General features: G+C 42.3%; 1 protein-coding gene across 2 annotated transcripts in view; it reads right to left on the bottom strand.

Annotated features, from left to right (window-relative positions):
• ntrk2a (neurotrophic tyrosine kinase, receptor, type 2a) overlaps positions 1-23,463 on the bottom strand; it is a 90,949-nt gene that overhangs the window by 55,460 nt on the left and 12,026 nt on the right. For both annotated transcript variants that reach the window (XM_037098572.1, XM_037098571.1), the window contains exons 6-13: positions 18,849-18,982; positions 17,032-17,164; positions 16,753-16,824; positions 16,375-16,602; positions 15,080-15,106; positions 14,601-14,612; positions 13,995-14,032; positions 13,758-13,857 (exon numbers count right to left, since the gene is read on the bottom strand). In XM_037098572.1, coding sequence (XP_036954467.1) covers positions 13,758-13,857; positions 13,995-14,032; positions 14,601-14,612; positions 15,080-15,106; positions 16,375-16,602; positions 16,753-16,824; positions 17,032-17,164; positions 18,849-18,982 — 744 coding nt within the window. The remainder of the gene's footprint in view (positions 1-13,757; positions 13,858-13,994; positions 14,033-14,600; positions 14,613-15,079; positions 15,107-16,374; positions 16,603-16,752; positions 16,825-17,031; positions 17,165-18,848; positions 18,983-23,463) is intronic.

Below are 23,463 nucleotides of genomic sequence, written 5' to 3'. Positions count from 1 at the left end.
AGCAGCACAGGTTGGCAATGACGCAGGTTCCCATGGCAACAGCATGCAACGGGCAACGGAAGTCGAGCGTGTCACGCTTCAGACCATCGACACACATCTGTACGTACACACACACACACACACATCACAAGGCTTCATTCAGACTATTCATCAAGCTGTCCTGAGAGAGAGAGAGAGAGAGAGACGTGTCAACATGCAACACTGAACATCCTTTCATCAGTTGAGGAATGAAAACTCGGCACTTAACGATGATCTAACGTTCTTTCAGAGCTCTTTTCTCTTCGTTCACCCGTCTCAGACACACACGTTTTGGAAAACGGCGCTCAGATTATGACAAGGTGTTGAGAAAGATCGCGCTTCTCGTTGTTGTCCGACTGACTTAAAGGAGCGGTAAACAAATGGTAAATGGACCGCATTTATACGCTTTTGTAGTCTTATTGACAACTCAAAGTGCTTTACAGGCCCTGACAAACGAGGCCGATGGTGTCAGTGAGCATCAGCGGCTCCGGTGGCAGTGGACGGCTGTTTTTCGGAGGCTTTTTGGTCGATTCAGCATGTAGAATCGACTGTGGCTCATCGGTTAGAGAAATCACTGTGATTGGCTGTTCAGGTAAGCAGATCAGCGCAGAAGAGAGAGCCTCTCCCCGTAGTATCCACAATTTCACTCATTTATTAGCGTGGTTTCTTATTTTCCTCCTCTGCCTCTTCGTCGTTGCCATTTGCAACTTCTTATCCAACATTTTCTCACTTAGGAGCGGCTCTTTTAGAGAGAGTGGTGTCAAAAAAATACCGCCTCATCATAACAACGGTTTGTATATCAGCAAAGACTTGTTCCCTTTCACACAGGCACAGGACGTACAAGCTTGTTGGGCGTTGCAGGTAGTCTTTGTGGTGTGTTCAAGTGCAGCTTTTTGTGCCGAGCCACAGGAGATGTGAGTTGACAGAACTGTCAGCCTTTGATGCCGCTATTTTTTTTTTCTTTTTTTTGTCAAGACCTTCCAACACAATTCAGCATTCACTAATTCACAACACGGTGACCGCACTGAACCACCAGCTCTCGGATTATTGACGACCGCCCTACCTCCTGAGCCCCAGCCAGCAAAGGAGACGTTACAGCGGTGACAAAATAGCACAGGTCATCAATTGTGGCCTTGTTGCATCACACCATCATTCAGTTCATTTGTTCTATTAACTCGTATTAGAGCTGAAACGATTCTTTGGCGTAAAATGCCCCAAATCCTCAGCTGTCAGCAGCTCAGCTCTGAACATTTGCTGGTTTTCCAGATATCTTTGTCTTTTCCTGTTGTTCACACTAAACAAGCAATTTAATTATAATACCTCGGGGCTCTGGACTGTTTCCAGGTGGGTAACACAAACAAACAATTAGTAGTTTAATCAAGAAAAATAATGGATGGGCTGATAATTAAAATAATTGTTTGCAGCCCTGACATGCACCTATCTGTACTCAACCCGAATGATTTACGTGATCCATTTGTGTGCTATGCACCGATTGAAACGTGCTTTTTAACTCGTACAAAGCAACGAAGATTACTCACACAAACATTCACAAACACATATTCTTCCCCGTTGTTTTCTTTGTCTTCTGCGCGCCATCTGTCTGTTTAATCAGCATTTTCTCAGGACATACGTTTGTTGTTTTTCTTCCGGTGGCTTCCGCCTGCTTCTTGCTCGCTTACTCGCATTTTTCATCAGTTGTCTGATGTCAGCTAAGAAACCCTTGGACAGCTCAGCAAAACGGTAGGTCTTGGCACCGGACCGCGGAGTGGACTTGAAGAAACACAGTAATAAATCCAAGTGGCTGCGCTCTGAGGCTGCGAATGTGCAGTTTGTGCTGTAGTCTCCGGGCAGCTTGGTTGTCTGTGAACATTAACGCACGTCATGCAGGACTCAACACGAGCTCGTGCATCAGGAAAAACAATCAGGACTCCGACTGTCACTGTCCTCTTCTCTCTGCCAGACATAATCACGTACAAATCAAATGATTTGTTTTTACTTTACATGTTCTTTCTCAGTCTGTTGCAAGTGTTTGTTCTTTTTCTGCATCCTTCACACACAAACACTAGATTTACCCCCTCACTAACACACAGTCATTATCTTCTAATAGTGCCTGGAATTTTAATCCTTTTGTGATCCTTTTTTTTTTACTTAATTGCGGCACGTGATTCTCATCAAAACAAATTAAATTAACCCGCTTTTCCATTAAACAGACCTTATATGGCACCAATATCCTGGTTACATCATCGGTCCAGGTATTCTTTGTCGTGATTTGGACTTTGTGTGGAGTCTTCTGTGCTTCGTGCCTTGTTCTGTGCCTTAACTGTCCTCAGAGGCGCTCTGCAGAGGCTGGGCGTGTCCTTCCTGGATGGCTGGAGCTCCTGCAGCTTTCACACCTGCAGCTATTCATCAATGCCAGCTTAAATACTCCGGTTTTATCTCCGCTCGCTGCCAGACTGACTGTGCTATGTCGTTACACTGCTAGTGTGAATATTTACCACTCAAGTATTCTTGATTTTGATTTCCAAGTGTGTTCCTGTGCAAACTCCGTGCTCCAGCTCCACAGCCACCCTGCCGCCAAGCCTCTTTCACCCCTACAACCTGCTTTAATCCTCCTCACCTGTGCTTCCACCTGAGCCTGCACCATTGTGAGCCCTCCTGCTGAGCCTCCCTCCACTGCCCACTACCTGAGCAACCTAATAAATTCCTTTCATTCCTTTGCCCCGTCATGGTGTCCACTTTTGGATCACAATTACAAACCACAGTAACAGTCTTGGTGTTTCCCCAAAACTTTGCAAGACTGTTCGACTCATTATTGATCCTCATCACCTTGATGTGTTGTTGAACATCCACAATCTAGTATGTAATTGTGTAAATGGCCCAAAAACTTGATGCCTTTGATGCAACACCAACTGAAATGCTGTTATTCAACGTAAGAGCATAGTTTTTTGTCAACACTTTGATTTGTATTTTTGAAGAACATCCGTTTAATCGGTGTGTTCTCAGGAAAAGGCGTTGGTTGTTTTCGGTCGGCTTTGTGCTGCTTGTGGTTTGGTTGCGTATTGACACAGTCACACATCTAACTGCTTTTATTCTTCTCTGGAGCTTCGAGCACTTTTATTGTTGTATAAAGGAGATTCGTTTGTTCTGAAGAGACTTTGGAAGACATGATACAGGTACAAACATGCACTGAAGTATGAGGGAGAAAAACAAGAAACTGAGCCGAGTCTCCCTCTCAGGCACGTTTACGTACAAACGGAGGACTCTTCTCCTTCATTCATTCCTTTTTGTTTTTTTATTCTCTCTGTTTCGCACGCGCACAGTGAAGAGCAGACCTGCTGAACTTAGCATTAGGCAGTGATGGGAAGGCTGGGCCAAGACGACAGAGGCATCATCCTGGCTCAGTCTGGACAGGCAAACGATCAATTGATCAATCAGTAAAACCTCTATCTGTTATAGTGCAGCTCCCAATCACTCAGTAGTGCTGCTCTCTCTCTCTCCCTTTCTCTCTCTCTGCTCCCTCCATCATGCTTTCTTCTCTCCCTCCCTGCTGTGCAGAAAATGCAGCGCAAATATACACAACGGCAGCGAGACGCAGTAAATGATATTGGCACGCATGTTTGCCAGCGCTCATCCATATTCAGGAGAACTGGGGACTTTTGAGCGTGGGTGTGTGCTCGCCCGTCTCTCTGCTGCTGGAGTGCATCTGGGCTGGGTGATGATCGATAGCTAAAGCCTTATTAACATGGATCCGTTCATACAGACGTTCACTGTACTGCCAAGAAAAAGGCACATTGATGCAGCGTATACACGGCGCCTGGCAGCAGTGACATTTACTGAGCGATCAGCAGGACCTTAAACAACAACACAAGGAAAAACTCACAGTGACATGACGTATACGTGAACGCAGTGCGAATGGTCTTCGGTCTGACGACTCGGATCAGATGACAAACTCAACAAAGACTGGGCTAAATTTTGACTTTAACAAATGTGTATAACGACAAAGAAATGAACTTTTAATCTCCCTGACAGCAGATGTGATATGAATCAAACTGACAGCTGCCAGGATGGAGATGAATATCACGTTTGGACGGCTGTACTTCAATTCTGAGGTGCTCTACCTGAATATTTATGTGAAGGCTGTATTTACTGATAACTTCACAATCAGATCATCATTTATAGCACATTTTTTAAAAGGACTTTGTGTGACTTCTGTGTTGTGCTGAAGAATGGTCGTGTAAACGTTAGCGACCGTTGCTCTCCGGCACCTGGCAATGTGAATGAACTCGCCTCCTTTTTAACTGTCGCGGAAAAATCCGACCCGAGTCTTTTCACGAAGGAATCCAGAGTCCAACAGCTTTTAACAACTTAAACAAATCATCAACAGGCTCGTTCAGGAAGAGAGAGAGAGAGAGATGGGGAAGGTCTCATTTTTCATGTCACGTCCCAATCCGCTCACTTACGGTGAATTAAAAAGTGATTAATACACGTTAATCACTACAAAGTGTTACACAGAGAGCCCCTCTAACAACTATTCAGTTTTGATTAAAAGAAGATTAAATAAAAGTAAACACAGCCCAGAGAGACTGGAGGATACTCGCGTAACATTTACATGACATTTACTGTGACAGAGTATTTCTACATGGTGATCTTACTAATTCAGCTCCAGTAAAAGATACTTATTACATCAGTTCCATTTGGACATCTCCAGATAATATCCCTTGTCTACTGATATAAATGAAAAACTTCCCCAGCTGCATGTTGTCTCAGCTTCAGCTAATTAACATCAGTGTGTCAGTCACTGCTATAGAGCTGCTGAAGTTTCATGATCCTCATCAAACTCCGAGGCAGACCCAAACAATGTGCTTTCAGATGCTATAAATGTATTTAAAAGTGATAAATAGACATTCTAAAATGTACTAAATCAACTATTACACTCAAAGTGAGATCGCATTAAGTCAATCTGTGACAACTACAACTCAAACGCTTCCATACACGGTGTAATTCTCACCCTAGCACACTTTTTTTTTTGTGCAGCTGCGGTCTCACAAAGGGATCTGCAGACTGTTTTTGTCTATTCAGAACAGTTGCGCCGAAAGTCAAAAGTAGCTGAAGGTCTCGCGTGCATCCACAACACAAGGCCCTGCCCGCCTCGTATCTGTGCTGGATGAAAGCCGCTTGCTTGCTTTTGTTAGATGGAATGTTTGTTATGATAAAACCGCCGGCCTCCATGTAAACACGGGCAGAACCTGTTTGTAATTCAATTTTCTCCCCAACGCAAAGATTTTTCTTTTCCTCCGAGTTCAGCGGCGTTCAGAGGCAAACGGAGGCACCGCCGATATCGACTGCGCTGCCAAGGGACTATCAGGATACACTTGAGTACGGGCCACGTTAAAATACTTTCCGACAATCAACTATAAACCGTCATTTTGTGGCAAAACCGTGATGTTTATGTAGCGATTACAGGTCGGTGGAGCCATTTGCTTCCAGCCATATGAAAATACCATTAAAGGAAAAATGATTTCCATTAATAAAATACAGCTGCCGCCAGAAAGCCTCACCTCCCAGACTTTAGCGTCTTTAATGTCTTAAATATGTAGATGGTGCATGTGCTGACTAAGCCTTGTGAGGCCCTGATTTCCTTGCATGACCGTTTTTAAGTCAATTTATTATCTCTGATATGCATGTGGGGGGGAACATATAGATATGGCAAAATCAAATGAGGTCACACTAACCATTTTAAACTGCTTCCCTTCTGAAGTGGAGAATAATCAGATTTTTTATTTTATTTTATTTTTTTTAAAAAGCCCTCATATTTCAAAAAGGGAACAGTTTCTAACTCCTCAGCTGCTCTGCGATGATTTCATCTGCACAGATCGTACACATACATAATGTCCTGTTCCCTCGCTTCACTTCCAATTTCAACTATCTAATTTTTCCACTGCTGTGCCTCTTTCGCAAAGGTCAGACTGACCAATACAAGACAGGAAATGACAAAGATGAATGGGGGGAGAGAGAGAGAGAGAGAGAGAGAGAGACGCTGACTATCTTCATGTCCTCTGACCACCAACGCTTCCACTTTTCAAAATAGACCATTAAGTCTTTTTTGATTGTTCTTTGTGTCCGATTTCACACATGGGCGCTTCTCATATCTTTTTTAAAAAAAAAAAATAATGGAAAAGGAAATCACATGCAGCATTTTGATCACAATTAAAGCTAATCATTTCAACTTGCTTCCATTTCCTGTAATCAGTTTATTCGGGGAACCACTTTCCTAACGAGCTGCTGCCGCGTGTCTCCGGTTTGATAACTTGAGGCAGAGATGCGTGGCGGTGCGAGCGCTGTGTGTCACATTTCAACGATACCTATGAAATATATTCTGCAGGTTTTGCACAATGGAAACACTTTAAAGATCAAAACATGGAAAATACATTAAAGAGGACATGTGCTTTTTGGATTTATCCCCTTCCTGTCATAACGTATGTTATAAAACAACTTTTTTTTGTGCATGTAAAAAGTCAACGACAGCTATTCATTCCTGTAGAAAGCAGAGCACCTGGTCTTTACTGCCTGAGACGCTTCATCAGAGGTCCACCGTTTATGAAACTTATCTACGTCATTGTGTAACACCTCGATGTCTGTCGTTGTTGTATAAAGATGCTACAATAAGGTGGCTTTCCCTGGATATCTTTTATGAGAAACTACTGCATTTTAACAGCTGTTAACATGAAACCTGGATACAACAAAGCTGAGGCAACAATCAACACAAAGGTCTTCATCTCTCTCCCATCTGAGAATGTCCTAAACCAGTGGACTACCTTTATTTAAATTCAGGGAATCTCCGCACATCAACTGGAAAACTCCTGGATTGTGAGTGTGTATTTCAGTCTTGGACTGTCAGGACTTACTACTACAGACTGTGTCAGCGAGGGCCAATAACTGCACAAGCTCAACCATTGTAGTTTTTGCAGGTCAGCCTGTTGGTTTGGGCACCAGCATGTTTCTTGGCTAATGAGTCAAGAGAAACTGTGTGAGCATTAAGCCTCATCTGAAGCCAGCTAAACAACGAGTAGTAAATCGGATGCAGGTAGCTGTTTTAATAAGTCGCCTCTTGTCTGTTTTGTGTGTTTTTGCTGTGTGTAGATTTCCTGGAAAGACCAGAAGATAACGATAACAGCTGCGTGTGAAAATTAAATCCAAAGTGCGGAAATACTGCACTGGCATCTTTGTGTAAAGCTGTAAAGCTGTGATGTTAGTGGCCTGCTGGGCAGTGAGGCCGAGGCTAATACTGCTCATATTCCCTCATTAGAAGCTGATTTTTTTGTCATGTTATTCACTATAAAGATGCAGCCAACTCAAAGCTAAACACCAGCAGAGCTGACCGGACACACAGTGAGCGGCGTATTGTTGAAAGACATTGAAAAATATAAAAACAACAACAAGAGGACCAATTATATTATCAGTAAAGACACCAGGTTTGTGGTGAACACCTCCTGAGTAACAACAAATGCAACTAGGCGCTGATATTTTATGTTTTTCTGACATCAAAACCTGAACTCCAAGTACGTCCATCTCAAGATGACTGCATGACAGACATCGATATGAAACTGTGCACTAAAAATCAATTGCTTATCAAGTGTAATGTGTACAAAAAGTCAGGAGAGTGAACAGACAAGGTCTTCAGGCAACGTTTCACTTTGGAAAAGAGCGGTTTTCCATTTTCACAGCTCTTCAAACAATCACTGCCCTCAGGATCCGCCATAGGCGTTTAGTCTGTTCCATAAAAAACACCATTCAGTGAAATAAATAAACACCAGCACATCCAGGGCCGTCTTTTCCATCCATCAATTTGTGCTGAACACCAGGACTCAGAGAAAAACTTTGTTTACTGTGCCCTCGGTTTAGATTTGAGTGGGTATGTCGGCGTCACATTGCCATTTGTCATAATCGCCTCGGTCTTATAAACGCATCACACTGACTTTAAACTGCCTGTGGGAAGGGAACATTTAAGAGGCCGCTCTTGATTAAAAGCTTTGTTTTGCTGTCTACTTTATCTGAATCTCATCTCGTCTCTCGTCTGTGTCTGTATCTGCCTCGAACATTTACCACGACACACAGATCTGAGTAGCGTTTACCGTAAAGGCTAGAAAAGCTGTGCCGATTAAAACAGCTCTGTCAAAATGTTATACTGTAGTTCTCAATTCATCAGCTACACATCCGCACAGATGACATCTTGCCGTTGGTGAGAGTAAAGTGCAATAGACTTGATCTTCCCACCTTATATCTGAAGCAAAGATTTTGATACACGATTTAGAACCTGCTATAAAACACTTGTGCTCATTCAGAGGATTAACAGTATAATGTCAATGGCTTCTGACTTTGCGCTAAAGAAAATGTGAAACAATATGTAGAGTGGACCAATTACTGTGCATTAAATTGCACAGCAGCTCAAGTGTCTACTTTTCAATATGAGTACCTGCAGCTTTTACAAAACCCCACTGACCTTCAAACAAGATGTTACAGTGGTGAGGAGACAAATAAGAGACAACGCGCTCAACTTACATATATGGTTTCAGTACAGGGTGCTGGATCCCTCTTGTAGTGAATGAACAAGAGAAATTAAGGACAGCACTCTCATCAAACTGATTATTCTTGCCACACAGATGTTTTGGGCAAGAAACCCTACTTCAGTCTCTATTCTGGCAAGGTTACGAGGATTTTAAGATTTTAACGTAAGCATGCATCAATTCAGTTTTTCCTTTTTCCACAAGAAGCGTTCTGCTGCTCTGTGTTTTGTGTTCAACAAAAAAAAGGCAAACTCTGCCAAATGTGTTCACTTTTATCCCTCAAAGCAGGCATACGCAAACTTTGCTTGAAGAAAATCCAGTTGAAAATTACCAATTCATACGGTTTCAATCAAGAAATGATTGATCAAAGAATCAAAGAATTTTTTTTTTTTTTTTTTTTTTTTGATACTACAGAGACACATTTCAGTCAGTCCACTGAAAGTATTGAGGTTCGATACTCAGCCCGGATCTAAAAACAGAATCAGACCGTTTTTTTTCTTTTTTTTTCTTTTCTTTTCAGCCTCTTTACTTTGTGGTTCGGCTCATTCAGTTTTTGCTTCCTTCGCAAAAGTTTAGTGGGTGAGTGGTATTTGTCAAAAAAAAACAAAAAACCCTCAGAGCTGGAGGCAAAAGCTGCAGGGAGAGGAAGCAGCAGCAGCAGAGGAGGAGGAGGAGGAGGAGGAGATGGTGGGTACGCTGAGCATGCTCTATAGTGCCTCAGGCCGGGAATAGAGCTCTGCTGACCTTGAGGGTGTCATATTGATCGATAAACAGTGAGGAGCTGTGTGTGTGAGAGAGAGAGAGAGAGAGAGGGAGATGGAGGAGTGTAACTCCACCAAACAAGGAGAAAACTGAAACCTGCACTAATGATGAATCATTGATAAGTGGACAAGAGAGGACTTTCTCCTTCCATCCCTCCCTCTGTTTTTTCTTTTCCTCCTTGCTTCGCTCTATTTCAGTTTTTAACATCTGCTTTCAAGCATCTCCTCTTCTCCCTTTGCTTTCTTCTAACCTCTTTCTGTCTATCACTTCCTTCCTGTTTTTTTCTCTCTCTCTTCCTCCCGAATCTCATCTCTTGTCAAATGTCAATTTTAGCATCCACTCTCTCTCCCTCTCCATCTCTCACTTTTTCCCCCCACTTCACATTTTCTGTTTCACTTTCAATCACTGTTGTTTTTTTTTCCCCCGTCTTGACATTTTCCGTCTCCCTCCTGCATCAGAACTCGGGTTAGCGTTGATGCTTGCCTCCCTACAGGTGCTTCGAGGGCATGAAGCTGCCGCGTCCTTCCCTCTCTGTCTGCACGTCCTGATGTGTTTTCTCTCTGTGCAGTCTGCCGTCAGTCTGGGGCGGTCGTCACGTGTGATTATTGTGGAAAACTGTTTGGCTTCCTGCAGGGTGATTAAGCCATCACGCTGGCACTTTTTGTGTTCCTCAGGGTCCAGATCTAAGTTTTCATGCGTCTCTCTGACAAAATACTTCTTAATTTCAAAAAGACTTCCTTAATAAATCTGATCTATCAAACATCCATATTAATTTATTTTCTATGCTCCAGTTTCAATAACAACAGCTGCCGGCTCTTCAGCTTTACAAGATTACCTTCCTTGTGAGCCAATTTGTGGCCGAGAGGACTCATCGAGGACACAACTCCAAATTTTGTTAGGTGAAATGTAGCCTCGCTGTGGTATTTTGGACCCAGACTCAGACGGTGTAGCTGCTTCCTCCTGTTTCAGACCACGCAAATAGTCTCACCAAACCTGATTTGCCTCCTCTCCGACGATGGAAGGCCATATTGATGAGACAGGTTTAGCCTCATTTGTGAGCAGGTTAGATCCTAAATGGTGATGACGTCCAGACAACTAACACAGGAGAGAAATTTCAGTTTTGAGTCTCTCTCTGGTTTGAATCCATGTGCTGCAACACCTTTTTACTTTTAAGTTGCTGATCCATTGTGTAGTGGATTCAAGCAACATTTCTATCCAGAGAAAAGGCACTAAAAATTACTTAAAATGAAAACCTTTAATATCTTTGAACTCAAGCCTGTCCTCATCAGAAAGATGATCACATGGGTCAAAAATTAAGTTCGTTAAGCAGTGACCTCTAGTGGCTCAAGTGATTATTACAGCTGCAAAAGAGGCAGTACAGGCAGAAAGGTCAGCGTGCTGTTACGCTGCAACGGCCATGTTGTTTTGCTAACGATGACGTATGACCTATTCAGTCAATTAGATATGAGGACGTGTTGTTTGACTTCGATTACAGCAAGCAAACTTTAGTGTTTTGTTCAGTCTCTCCACTCTCATCAGCATCATTTTCAGCCACAGCAGCTGTTTTCCGTCAAAGAGACAAAATTAGACCAAAGAATTGTTAAAAGGTGGATGTGTGTTGGTCTCACATCCCAGTAACCACATGCGTGTCTGCCGGTTTTATAAACAAGCATTTGTTCACCGGCATATATATAACTTCATATGGTTATTATGTTAGAGTTGTGTTTACAGCTTGTTGCTCTCGCCCGAAGTGACCAAACAATCTGATAAAACAGCTTTTACATATCGAGGGCTAAGACGAACAAGATGGTCCAGGACATCCGCAAATGCTAAATCAACATTAATTCCCCTCAACCTTATCACTACCCATATGGTTAATCTTATATTTAACCATATGTTCTTACTCCCACCTGCCAGAGCGAGAACGCATCCTACATACTGTATGTATACAGTATTTAAAATAGCCACGCTGTCTGTGCGTGTCAGCGGCGAGGAGATCGTGAGAAGTAACCTGCACCAAATGTTGCCGATGTTTATTGATGAGAGAGGAGCAGAATAGTGCAGCCGCTATAAATAATGTACAATAGCGGTGGCTCGGAGAGAGACGGACAGCGGTTTAATCCAGAGTCACTGAGGCGAGTTGAGCTTTTCTGAGGCACACCTGCTCAAGACGGTGCGAGGCCTGACACGCTGTCTTCACACTTTCTGATCACGAGTTCGTCCTCATCGTCAGCACTTACTGTGCTTGTGTGTGTGTGTTCATGTTTATGATTTGGATAAATACACATTGGCGCTGGTAGCTTGACGCCATCTGCGGTTGCATTTCTGCCATTTGAAGTGAACTTTGGTCGTCGGTCTGATATACGAAATATGTAAAGGATTCTAACACACAGCAGTTATGTGGGCACAACTGTTGCTGTGGATTACTCACAACTCTCCAACTCTCTGTCTGACTCTTCTGTTCATACTGACGGTGAACTATCTCTCAATCTCTCTCTGCTCGCTAACCCGTCAACACGCTGCAGGACACATACATCCAGATGTATGTGGCCTGCATGCTCATACATCTGGATGTATGCGGAGGAGGAGTGGGGGGGAGGAAGTCAACAGTGGAAGGAGAGAAGGATGAAGGCTCAAGAGGAGCAATCGGAAGGGCAAAACTGTAACGTGACCCGAAGTGCATACACATGCAAAAATGCTCGAACACGCTAGGAGACATTAGAGAGATCATTTCCCTCGAAACAACTTCATTCACCCCTCCTGGAGAAGAGACACACACACACACACATACACACACACACACACACACACACACACACACACACACACACACACACACACACACACACACACACACACACACACACACACACACACACACAATGTATACACTAGCTGCTCCATCTGTCTCGCTCTCCTCCTCTCTGGGGGGCCATAAATCAATCACTGCCAAAATACTCTTCAACAGTGCAATCGACATGCTCAGCCTCACATACACACACGTACACACACATTCACATGCACTTGGTGGAAAACATTTATTAAGTCGCTACATTTGCATTCACTTTTGTGTGGTTTTTTTTTGTAATTTGAATATCAAATGTGGACCTCCACATCCACATAAAGGCAAAAGATTACAGCGGTGCCAAAAGTTATGTATTCCTAAAAACAACTGCATCTCTAACAAAACAGCACAAAATGACTCCCTGAGAAAGCTCGGGTTATTTTTATTTATTTTTTTGGGCTGCTTATCACGAAGGCATTGTATTCATTCAACCAAACTAAAGTCAACTGAATGGAAGGCACACAAAATAGTTCCTCCACCACATTTACATATTTTGGGATTTTCACACAGCTCCTGTATATCTGCTCAGCTCGAATCACTTTCACAACAAAGCAAATGAGCCAAAGGAAATAAAATATGAACGTCTGTTTACAGTTCAGTGAAGGTGTCTATATTTGGGGGAAAAAAAAACAGCATAAACGTTATGTATGACGAAACGGGAAGACCGATGTTAAGCGCTGTTATCGTTAGTTCACAAAGAATGAACGGACATCAGCCAAGCATCAACATGAGTGAAACAGACACAGATCAGTTCTAGTAGGTCAGTGTAACAAACTCTACGACAGGAAATAGATTAGTCGTGGCCACTGCAGAAGTCGCACGCTGTTGCTCTGATGCTTCTGTGGATACATGTGTACCTGTGCGTGCATCAGGGGTTGCTTCAACAATGGCGACCACAGCAGCTCAGTTAAGTCGACATGCACGTTATTCACCAACAGCACCGAGATCTGGTGACTCTCCATCACACAGCAGGTACATCCTGAACAGGACGGATTCATGGATACGTGGTGACAATCTGCACTGAGATCTTGTGACGACACCATCTTTGACTGAAACTTCAGCTGCAGATCTTTAATTTTGAGCAAAGATAACTACAGCAAGGAGAGCGTCCGCTGTAATGTGCTCCATGGAGCTAAAACCAAGTCTCACTAAGCAAGTGAGACTAAAGCTGGATTTATATTTCTGCATTAAGGGGCGACCGCAGCGCCGTGTACGGGCTCCAAGGTTATGCCACAGGCAATGGCCCTGTTCTGTTCAATTCATGCACCATCGTCGTTAATCAAGCCTGAACTACTTCCTCCTTTTAAAGTTTACAACGTCCGTCAATTCGTTTAATTACTCACTGAACTATCTTAAAATGCTTTTCACAGCAAATATTAGCGTGAACGAATAATTCAGATGAATTCCTTACAAAGCACGTATCCATGAAGCCATCCATGTTTCACTTTATCAGCCCATAGCTTTGATCTAGACATCCACAAACAACAAATCACATTTATTTTAGATGAATTCCCCCCCACCCCCTCAGTGTGGAGGCCACAAACACAGATAAAGGTCAGGAGTCTTACCTTTGATGCCAAATTTAGAGTTTCCTCCAAACTTGAGAATAACCAACATTAGAAGGAAGCCAGTGAAAGCGACAGCAGCGATGCCCACCACCACGTACACCTGCACAACGAGAAGAAAACGAGTAATTACTTACCTACAATAACAATAAAGAAAAATGAAAACTGAACTTTGTACAGTCAAAAACAGTCAGACGCAGTCTGCAAAGAGATGCAGACGGAGCACAACGGTCCACTTACAGCGACTCTGTCTTCAGGTGGGTCTACAGGTGGGCCCTCTGTTGATGAAGCAGAGAGAGAAGAATGAATAGAGACGGACAGCAAGTGGTGTTTTTCAGCCATATGAAGGACAGAATCTCATAACATACACTTCACAGTAAATACATCAACACTTGAAAACACTTAAAATTCACTTGACCCCAACCCTATTCCAACATTATAAGCATTATAATGGATCCCACTGTATTTCTTTCAAGATCCTGCTCCACCTCTGATTGGCTTGCATCAGTCATGTCATGAGAGAAGCCCTAACAATAACCCTAGAAAAGCAAATGAAAAACGGAATACGAACTCTGTTCAATCACACTAGAATTAGCTAGCCAGCATGATGTTTACTGACTGTATGTTCAGAGGTTATCTGGCGTTGATGGATTGAGACTTTGATCTTCTTGACCCAAGAGAAACAAGAGCAGGTGGGAGGCTGAAGAGGTTGGTGTGTTTACAGGGGAAACTACAGCTCACGAACCAAGTGGGTTCTTGAGTTCAGGCAGTTAACTGAAGTTGGCGGGGAACAGCGATTGGCTAAGTTAATAAACTGCAAGTGAGCAAATAAGAGCGTGGCAGTACCTGTGGTCACATCTGCAGGAGGGAGGAGGTGTTGGAGAAAGAGACAACAGAGACAAATTAGGTTCAGAACAAATCGAAACGACGAAGCTGTAAATTATTTGACATGCATTTCACAAAAAATGTTGTCAGTCATGCCTGCTCTCTGAGCTTTTTTTCAAAAACCATAAACTATTACACAAACACAATACACAAACCAACAAACAAAACATACATTTGACATGCACAACATCCGAACAGAAAAAATAAGACACCAGACGCAACAACAGCCCTAGTGTAGGTATGTAACGCACCCTCAGCAACTTGAGAGAAAAAAGAGAAAGACAAAGATTTCTAAAATGTAATTTGTGTCAGTTGACAAGGATGGAAATGATGTTAAACAGAAAAAAACACTGATATTTAAACACAGATACACTATGACACTAAACTGAATGTGACAGGTTTGTACAAATGATAAAGATGTTAAAATCCATTTCACTTACCATAATAGTAAGGCTCCTTCTCATTTCCTGCACATGAGAACAATAAAAAAATAATAAAGAATTGGATTAGAAGTTCTCCTTGATCAAATGTTTCATCAAGTTTCATAGACATTATCCCCAGTGTATAAATAAACAGGCTGTATTTTAAAATATTGTAATCTATTCTAAAATAAACCCAATTTTAATATGCACAAAATCACATTATGTGTTCAGCGTAATAAAATTATAAACAGCTTCGTCTTCAAAACTCGTTGCTACCGAATTTCAGGTACAAGACTACCTTCACAATAACACACCAGCATCCAGCCAGAAATGGTCAAAAGCACTGACTGAAATGTACGACAGGAACTCTAAAACAACTAGTAATGCATGCAGTAGAGTGCATAGCTCCACAAAGGCCCAACAGGACCTGTTAAATTCAATCCAGCCTAATCCAATATCAAACTCCATAGCCCTGTTACACTCACTTTTTCATCAAGATCCATTAATCACTCCATGAGAGATTAACGAAAAATGAAAAAAAAAAACATTTCACAATGTTAAAGAAAGTGAGAAAAAAATCCCTGTACCGTCCCTTTATCCAGATCAGTGGGATGTCATTTGCACTATGTATCATCCCTACCCCCATTTTAGAAGTGATCAGTGTTCTCCCCATCACTTTGCAAGAGCATAATTACTTATAAATGTTATGAATGTGCTAAAATGTCACTTAGCAAATGTGACAACATTCATTTTGATGCACCATTGTGCAGTTTCAACCCGCCGTAATTATCTGCTCTGACCTCAGACAACCCTTTCATTAGGTTGCTTAAAAATTGTTTTTTGAAGACTGTTTGGAAAATTTTCTTTTCATCTCGTTATGTCACTCCCTCTTTTGAAAGCAAAGCGACGACCTTGTCCGGATCTGGGCCAAAGATTCACGGTGCTCTGCTGGGCCAAGATCCACTATAGATCCAAGTTTAATGGAAGTGTGTTCAGTAGTTTTTGTGTAATCCTTCTGACAAACCAACATCATTATTTCAGGGGTTTGTAAGGTGGTTATAGGTAATTACTCAATTAATACATTTGGTCTAAAGAGAATGAAAGATATTGAAGAAGAAAGACGCAGAAGATCGCCACATTTGAGGAGCTAAAACTAGGGATAATTCCATGTTGACCAGCTGTTTTAGCTCTGTACTCTCATATGGATCTAAAAGTTTAATATTTAAGAATAACTATTTTATTCTTATCCATGTCAACACATCAGTCATAATCTAGAAGCAGAAAATGAGACACTTTGCAGTGTCGCTCCTCACCATCCGAAGGGTTGTGCATGAAATGCGCCTGGACCTCCTTTTGGTCCGTCCCAAATTTGTTTGTAGCCACGAGTGTGTAGCGCCCGTTGTTGAGGTGTGTCGGGGTGTCCAGCTGCAGGCAGCCGTGGTACTCTCTCTCCGTGATGTCATGGATCATGGTCATGATGTACTCCCCCTCCATCACTGCTTTGCCATCCAGATACCACTGTAGTTGTGGCTCTGGGTTTCCTGGGAAGATTACAAAGACAGGAATAAACTCATGAATCTCATTGCTGAGATTATCATACGCGGGACAAGATTTGAGATTTAGGGAAGGTATTCAGTCCTGTGATCTCGTCAAATCGCATAAGATTAACGGCGTGTGGATGTCTGTCTTACCTGACATACTGAAGGGGATGCACCAGTGATGGTCTGCAATTGCGTCGCTCAGTTTAGTGATTTTGGGAGGAACTGAGTATCGTGGAGAAAAGAGAGTTTAAGAGCAACAGTGAAAGATAGAGAGCAAGATAAGGCCAAAGAGCGTTTCAGAGGTAGTGAAGCATGCAAAAACACTGATTAAAACATGAGATACTTCAGCCGATACTTCTGTGCCTCACTGACAAATATACACAATAATCTACACTGAAATTCGGGCGGTCTGCCAGAGGTCAGACGTACAGAGTATGTCCAGAAGCAACGAGGACTCTTTCTCTCCGACAATGTTCTCGGCTGTGCAGCTGATCTTGCTGTTGTGGTCCAGCGACGACACGTTGGACAGCCGCAGCACCGAAATCTGTCCTGATGTCTCGATCTGAAAAAAAACAACAAAAAACATTCACATATATCAGCAAACGATCACGCGACTTGTGAATGTTGGATTACTGCATTTGACCATAAAGCCTGTAATGGTGATGGTGAAGAAAAGCCTTGAATATTCACATTTAGGAAGCTGGATGACGCCTTGATGCTCCGAGACCATGTAGATGCTTTATAGGATCTCTTTTTTTAGTAACAACTAAAGCTATTTACTATAATAGTCATTCAGCTTAACTAGATGTTTTCTTGTCATGTTCACATAAATGTAAAAGTATGAATTTGATCTGTTAGACGCCTCTCTGTTAGACCGCCCCCTTAATACAGGTGCAGCCCTCCCTTTGTGCAGCAAACAGTATTTTGACGGCAATTACATTATCTATGCTTTTGAAAAGTTAAACGCCAACAAATACCGAGGCAAACATACTATTTTGTGGGAGAAAATCATCTTCAGAGTTTTTGGAAATGATTGCATCTATCTGTGGTGTTGGTGGTGCATTTCTGTGAGTTTACATGTTATGTTCTCCCCGTGTGTTTCCTCCAGGTCCTCATCCAGAGCCCTGAACCTGCGCGTGTGTTCGCACATTATATGATACATCACATGACTTAAGATCCTTCCATTCTTCACCTATATTTGTTTTTTCTTTGTAGGTACATGTTACTTACATTACGTGATGTGAGTTGTGTCATTTACGTCACTTATGTTATGTAAGTTACAAGACTGAACGTAGTTAGTTTAATCCAAATGATCTTTTCCCAAATCTAACCAAGCAGTTTTGTACCTAAAACTTACCAAACTGCAGCCGTTTGACAGCGTTCACAACAGTCTAAAAGTAAGTAAGTAAAAGAGGTGTAGATAGAGAATAAAGTTTGAAGCCTGAGGCCGCTGAACACGCTGCTGTATTTGACGAGTCGAGACTTAAAACACGTTTGGCAAGTGGAGAGAGAAAGCAGTTTTTTGACTGTAGTGGAAAATCTTTTTTTGGAAAGTTTTATTGCCAACAGATATTGATTGAAACATATTATTTTGTTGGATAAAAACAACTTGTTGATGAAGTTTCTCACTCATCCAGCTCATGGTTATTCTAAGTGTTGTATCGGAGGCTACTGGACTTTTCACCTCTCATCCCAGAGGCTTCTTCAGTTCTCAAGTGAAGTTCAGCTCCTCGGGGATGAAAAGTGAAGCATCTTCAAGAAACTGAAACAAAGTCCAGTTGCATACGATACAACACTTAGAATATTAACATGTTGTGAATTTTCAAAACGATTGTATCTACACTTTTTTTCATTAATAAGTCAGGAAATGTTTTTTTTTTTTGCATCATCGCAGTCGGAAACAATCCTCCACAGCCACAGCTAAAATCTAATTCTACAGATAGTATAATAGTAATAATATCTGTGGAGGCTAATCTTTATCTACAACTGTGTAGAAATAGCAGGTTTAAACAATAAATTAACCTGGAAAAATAAATAAATGAATAAAATACTCTGCTCGGCATTCAAATGTTGAAATCCAATTAAAAGGTGTCAAGGTTAAGAATGACACAACTATTCGGTATTACTCATCTAAACACATCTAAGTGTGTGTGTGTGTGTGTGTGTGTGTGTGTGTGTGTGTGTGTGTGTGTGTGTGTGTGTGTGTGTGTGTGTGTGTGTGTGTGTGTGTGTGTGTGTAACCTAACCTCGTAGCTGGACACCAACGCCATGTTCCATATCAGCTCAGGTGACGGCACCCCAGAGGTCGTACAAGACAAGTCCACTTTCTCCCCCTCCATTAACGTCACTCTGGATGGGTTCAACGTTGCCATGGGAACGTCTACATACAACCAGGGAGGGGAGAGAAAAAAAGAGGAGGAAGAGGAGGAGGAGGGTGTCAAGGTGGAGAGAGAGAGGGGGGGGGGGGAGAGGGAGAGAGAGAGAATAAGGGAAGGAAGCAAACTTCATGGCCAACTCTTTTCAGTTGAAACACAAGGCACGTAACCGGCTCGACAATAAGAGTGGAAGAGCAGGCAAACACACACCCACTACCACCGAGTGAAAAGACAGACACACAAAGGAAGACCTCGAATTCAATCTCTCTCTCTCTCTCTCTCTCTCTCTCTCTCTCTCTCTCTCTCTCTCTCTCTCTCTCTCTCTCTCTCTCTCTCTCTCTCTCTCTCTCTCTCTCTCTCTCTCTCTTCCATTTAAGCACACTCACCCCAATCAAACAGTCAGACAAAGAGACAGAGTTCAAACACAGTGATGGTTACACTGATTACTAGTGCATGTCTTCAGCAGCCCAAGTACTAAATTGATTGGACACAGTCTGAAGCCTCTGTCAAAGCAAAGACACTGGTGACTCTGTGTGTGTGTGTGTGTGTGTGTGTGTGTGTGTGTGTGTGTGTGTGTGTGTGTGTGTACAGTGCTGACCAGGAGGTGACCTGAGTATGACCAATCAGACTCAATCAGAGTCTTGCCACCCCCCGTCCAATAGCATCCATGGTGAAGAAAGATAAATAAGAGACAAAGTAGAGAAGAACAAAAGGGAAGAGAAGAAGAAGAAGGAGGAGAGGACAAGTAAGGGAAGAAGACAACAACGGTAAGAAGATGAGAAGAAAAAGAAAAGAGGGCAAAGAGAAGAAGATGAGAACCAAGAGGGGAGATGAGTTGAGAAAAGAAAGAGATGAGGAGTCAAAACCAAAAGAAGAGAAGACGAGAACAAAAATGAGGGAAGAAAGAGGGGACAAGTAAGAGAAGAGCACAGTAACAATAAGAACAGAAGGAGAAAGGAAGAAGGAAAAGAAAATAGCAGAATGTAGAGAAGAAGAAAGAAAAACGACAAGAGAAGGGATTGGAACAGAGAAAACAAGACATGAGATCACAAGAGCAAAATAAGAGCAGATGATGAGAACAAAGAGGTCCGAAGAGCAGAGAAGAAAAAGAAATGGAAACAAGGACAAAATCGAATATGCAAAAAAAGGAGGGAGGAAAACGAGAACAGGGAGAAGAGAACTGAAAAAAAGAGAGAGGACAAGTAAGGGAAGATGATAACAATGCAAAGAAAAGACGATGAGAATAAAGAGAAGAGAAGGGCACAAGAGATTTGAACAAACTAACAAAAGAAGAAGAGATGTATAATATGAGAATAAGATGGGGAAAATGAACAAGGAAACAAGACCAACACAGGAGATGACAAGGACAAAAAGAGAAGAGAATAAAATAAAAAGAGCGAAAACAAGAACAAAAAGAAGAGGGCAGAAGAAATGGGTGTCGACAGCTGCTGCAGATAAAAGTGGACAGATTTCTTATCGAACCCTCTCCTCTCCTCTTGTGTCCTCTCGTCTTCCTCTTCTTCCTCCTCTTCTCTCCTCTCCTGTCCGTCGGCAGAATCCTTATCACCAGGGCAACCCACTTATCAGCACGGCAAACCCACTCAATCACCGCGAGACGCACAAAAACCCGGTCATTTCACTGGTGGCAGGCCAGCTGCCATATCTGAACCACGTATCTTAACGGGCTCTCGGTAAATCAGCTTTCTACTGCCACTACAGCCAACAGCAGGTCATGTTACACACACACACACACACACACACACACACACACACACACACACACACACACACACACACACATACACACACACAGCTACGACCCTCTGATCAGAACGAAACTCCCAGAAACCTCTGTGCTACTGATTGTGAGCGCAGTTGCCGTGACCCATCAGTACATTGGAAATTATTTCCATGTTCAATTATGTACGAGCGCCGCTGAGGTAGTCAAACCATCCATGACATTCTGTTTGATTGTAATCCGTCAGCTGCGCGGATGTGTTCGGAATCACCAAGCAGGATTGAGGAGGAATTTACCGTAATTAGCATGGTACAGCGTCCCGCGTCTGCGACAGCAGATGAATCATGATGATGTGGAAAGATTTCAGTATTTTGTTCTTTGGCCCGTGCTGTCGCCGGCCTGCAGCCAGTTGTAAACATATGGAAAATAATCCAACAACACAGTGGCGTCCTATTGTACAACCAGGGAGGAGAGAGTGCACTATTATCTGTCTCTGTATTTGTGTGACCAGCCCAGTTATGACAGGACACAAGGCTGCCGAGAGAGCAACCGCAGTTTGACTCTGCAGGGAGATTTACAAATGTTTTTCATGGGCATCTTGGTGGACAATCTCCAGCTGTTATTGTGGCGACAAACTCTGCGGGCTAATTTAAGAGAAGTCATGATGTTTTCCTGAACCCAACTGATGGGTCTGAACCTAAGCAGACTATGGGAACAGTGTTGTGACAAGAGAGAAATAGAAAACTGAATCTAAACAAACATAAAGTGGCAACAAAAAGAAACCTTCAAGGTCCTATTTGTAAGAACATTTTATTCTTATTACCAGCTCATCAAACACTGACGCCTTGGGATTGATGGTATGTCTGGGACCTTTTAAGTTAATTTATCTGTGGTTTTTGCTGAAACATACTTATAGTCACTAACATTTATGCTGGCGACTGTTACAAGCAGAGGTAAAACCTGAACTATGGCAACAGTGGTGCATGCAGATGTGGATTTTGGCTTTATTGCCAAAACGAGTATTACAGAGGGAAAAAATCCTTCCATCAATATTGAGAAGGAAAGCACCAGCTTTGGCTTAGATAAAATTAAATAGTGAAGTAGAAGAGAAAGGGTAAGAGGAAGATAAGGTGAGAGAGGATGCAATGCAGTATCTAAAGTAATAAGTGCATTATTTGAGCGTTATTTTTAAGGGTCATGAAGGAAAAAAAGTATTTTTAAACGGTCTGCAGCACATGTGATTTTAGGGCAACCTAATGTTGGGTTGTATGAGGACAGAGTAGATCATTACTAATTTTTATGTTTGTTTTTTTTACACAATTTTAACACAAATGTTATCAAAAATTGGCAGGACGAATTCAACTAATCCCAAAAAGTGTCCCCGGCCTCCCTCCTGTTACATGACCTGATGTTTTTTTCAGTAAGAAAACATTTTTTCGCAATGAAAAACTAACTTTAAAGGATCGTAGCAGTCCTTGACATGCTCTGACTCCTTGAATCCGGGGTTGCCGATGTGCCGTGATTTGCGAGCGCAGCATCTGCCGCGGTGATGTGGAGCTGAATAGCTGCTCACGGCTCATATTTAAAAGGAAAATGAAAAACATCCACTGCTCTCTGGATTGAAACCTCTGCACAGTACGCCACAGCATACTTAAGCGTCATTGTTGGAGGTGTCATTGTTGTCAGCTCTTGTTAGAGGCCACAATAGGCACGTCCACATCGATGTTTAGAGGAGCTGTTCACATTTTTTTTTTTTTTCTCCTTTTCGTAAGGCCCCGGCATTTTTTTTTTTCTGTTGTGGCGACGGGGTGATTTCAGAGCAGAGGTAGAAGCAGGCGAGACAGGAAAAGGAAATCATTGACAAAATACACGACAGGGAGAGAGGGAAATGTGCTGGAAAGTGACACAAACACACAAAACATGTCCCCGAGTTTGGCTTTTGTTTTTTTCTTTTTTCCCACTTTCTTGTTGTTCAAGCACAGTAAAGACTGTCAGCGAATCATGAGACGGGTTCAAGACTCGATTTCTGCTCAAAAGAATGCAGATGAAGTGGAGCAGAGAGCGCGAGGAAGCAGGACTAGATGACGGGAACGGTTATAGATTATTGATTTCGCGCGTGAAATTACCGTCAGTCAAGTTGTCAGCTTGTCCGTTCAGACTGTGACATCGAGATTATTTGTCCTCGAGTCCGTCTATATCTGCTCTGTAAAACAGTATTTCCCTCCCAAAGTGGTAGTGGTAGTCTGATAAGCAGAGAGGGATCACGGGAGAGAAAAAAAAAAAAAACACTGTGAAATGGCAGAAATGTTCATGCATTATAGTTATAGTCACATTACTTCAAGTCCTAACTGCTGACTTCCTCTCTCGCTCTCTGACGCATCCTCTGATGTTCCAGTTTCAGTTAATACTGACTCCATGGCGACAGAATGAAAGGAACGAGTTACCTTGAATAAAATGAGGACACATCGCTGGAAACATTTGAAATAATGTCAAATACACAACTCAACAAGATATACAAGCAAGGTTTAGTTTTATAGACAATTTTAATGCTACATTTCAGTTACTGTGGAACGTGTTGCCATTTTATCTTCATTTGTTTCCTCTAAGTTGAAGTTATATCCTGTATTTAATTAGCTACTTTTATGTCTATCTTGTCTTGTCCTGAGATAAGGTTGCCACACAAGAGTATGTGTGTGAAGGTGAATAACTCTTGATTTGTCTTAAAAAAAACGGTAAAAGTGTCTTCTC

This window comes from Acanthopagrus latus, chromosome 5 (genome assembly GCF_904848185.1).
Source record: "Acanthopagrus latus isolate v.2019 chromosome 5, fAcaLat1.1, whole genome shotgun sequence".
Taxonomy (NCBI): Eukaryota; Metazoa; Chordata; class Actinopteri; order Spariformes; family Sparidae; genus Acanthopagrus; species Acanthopagrus latus.
This window is presented reverse-complemented; position numbering and strand designations above follow the sequence as displayed.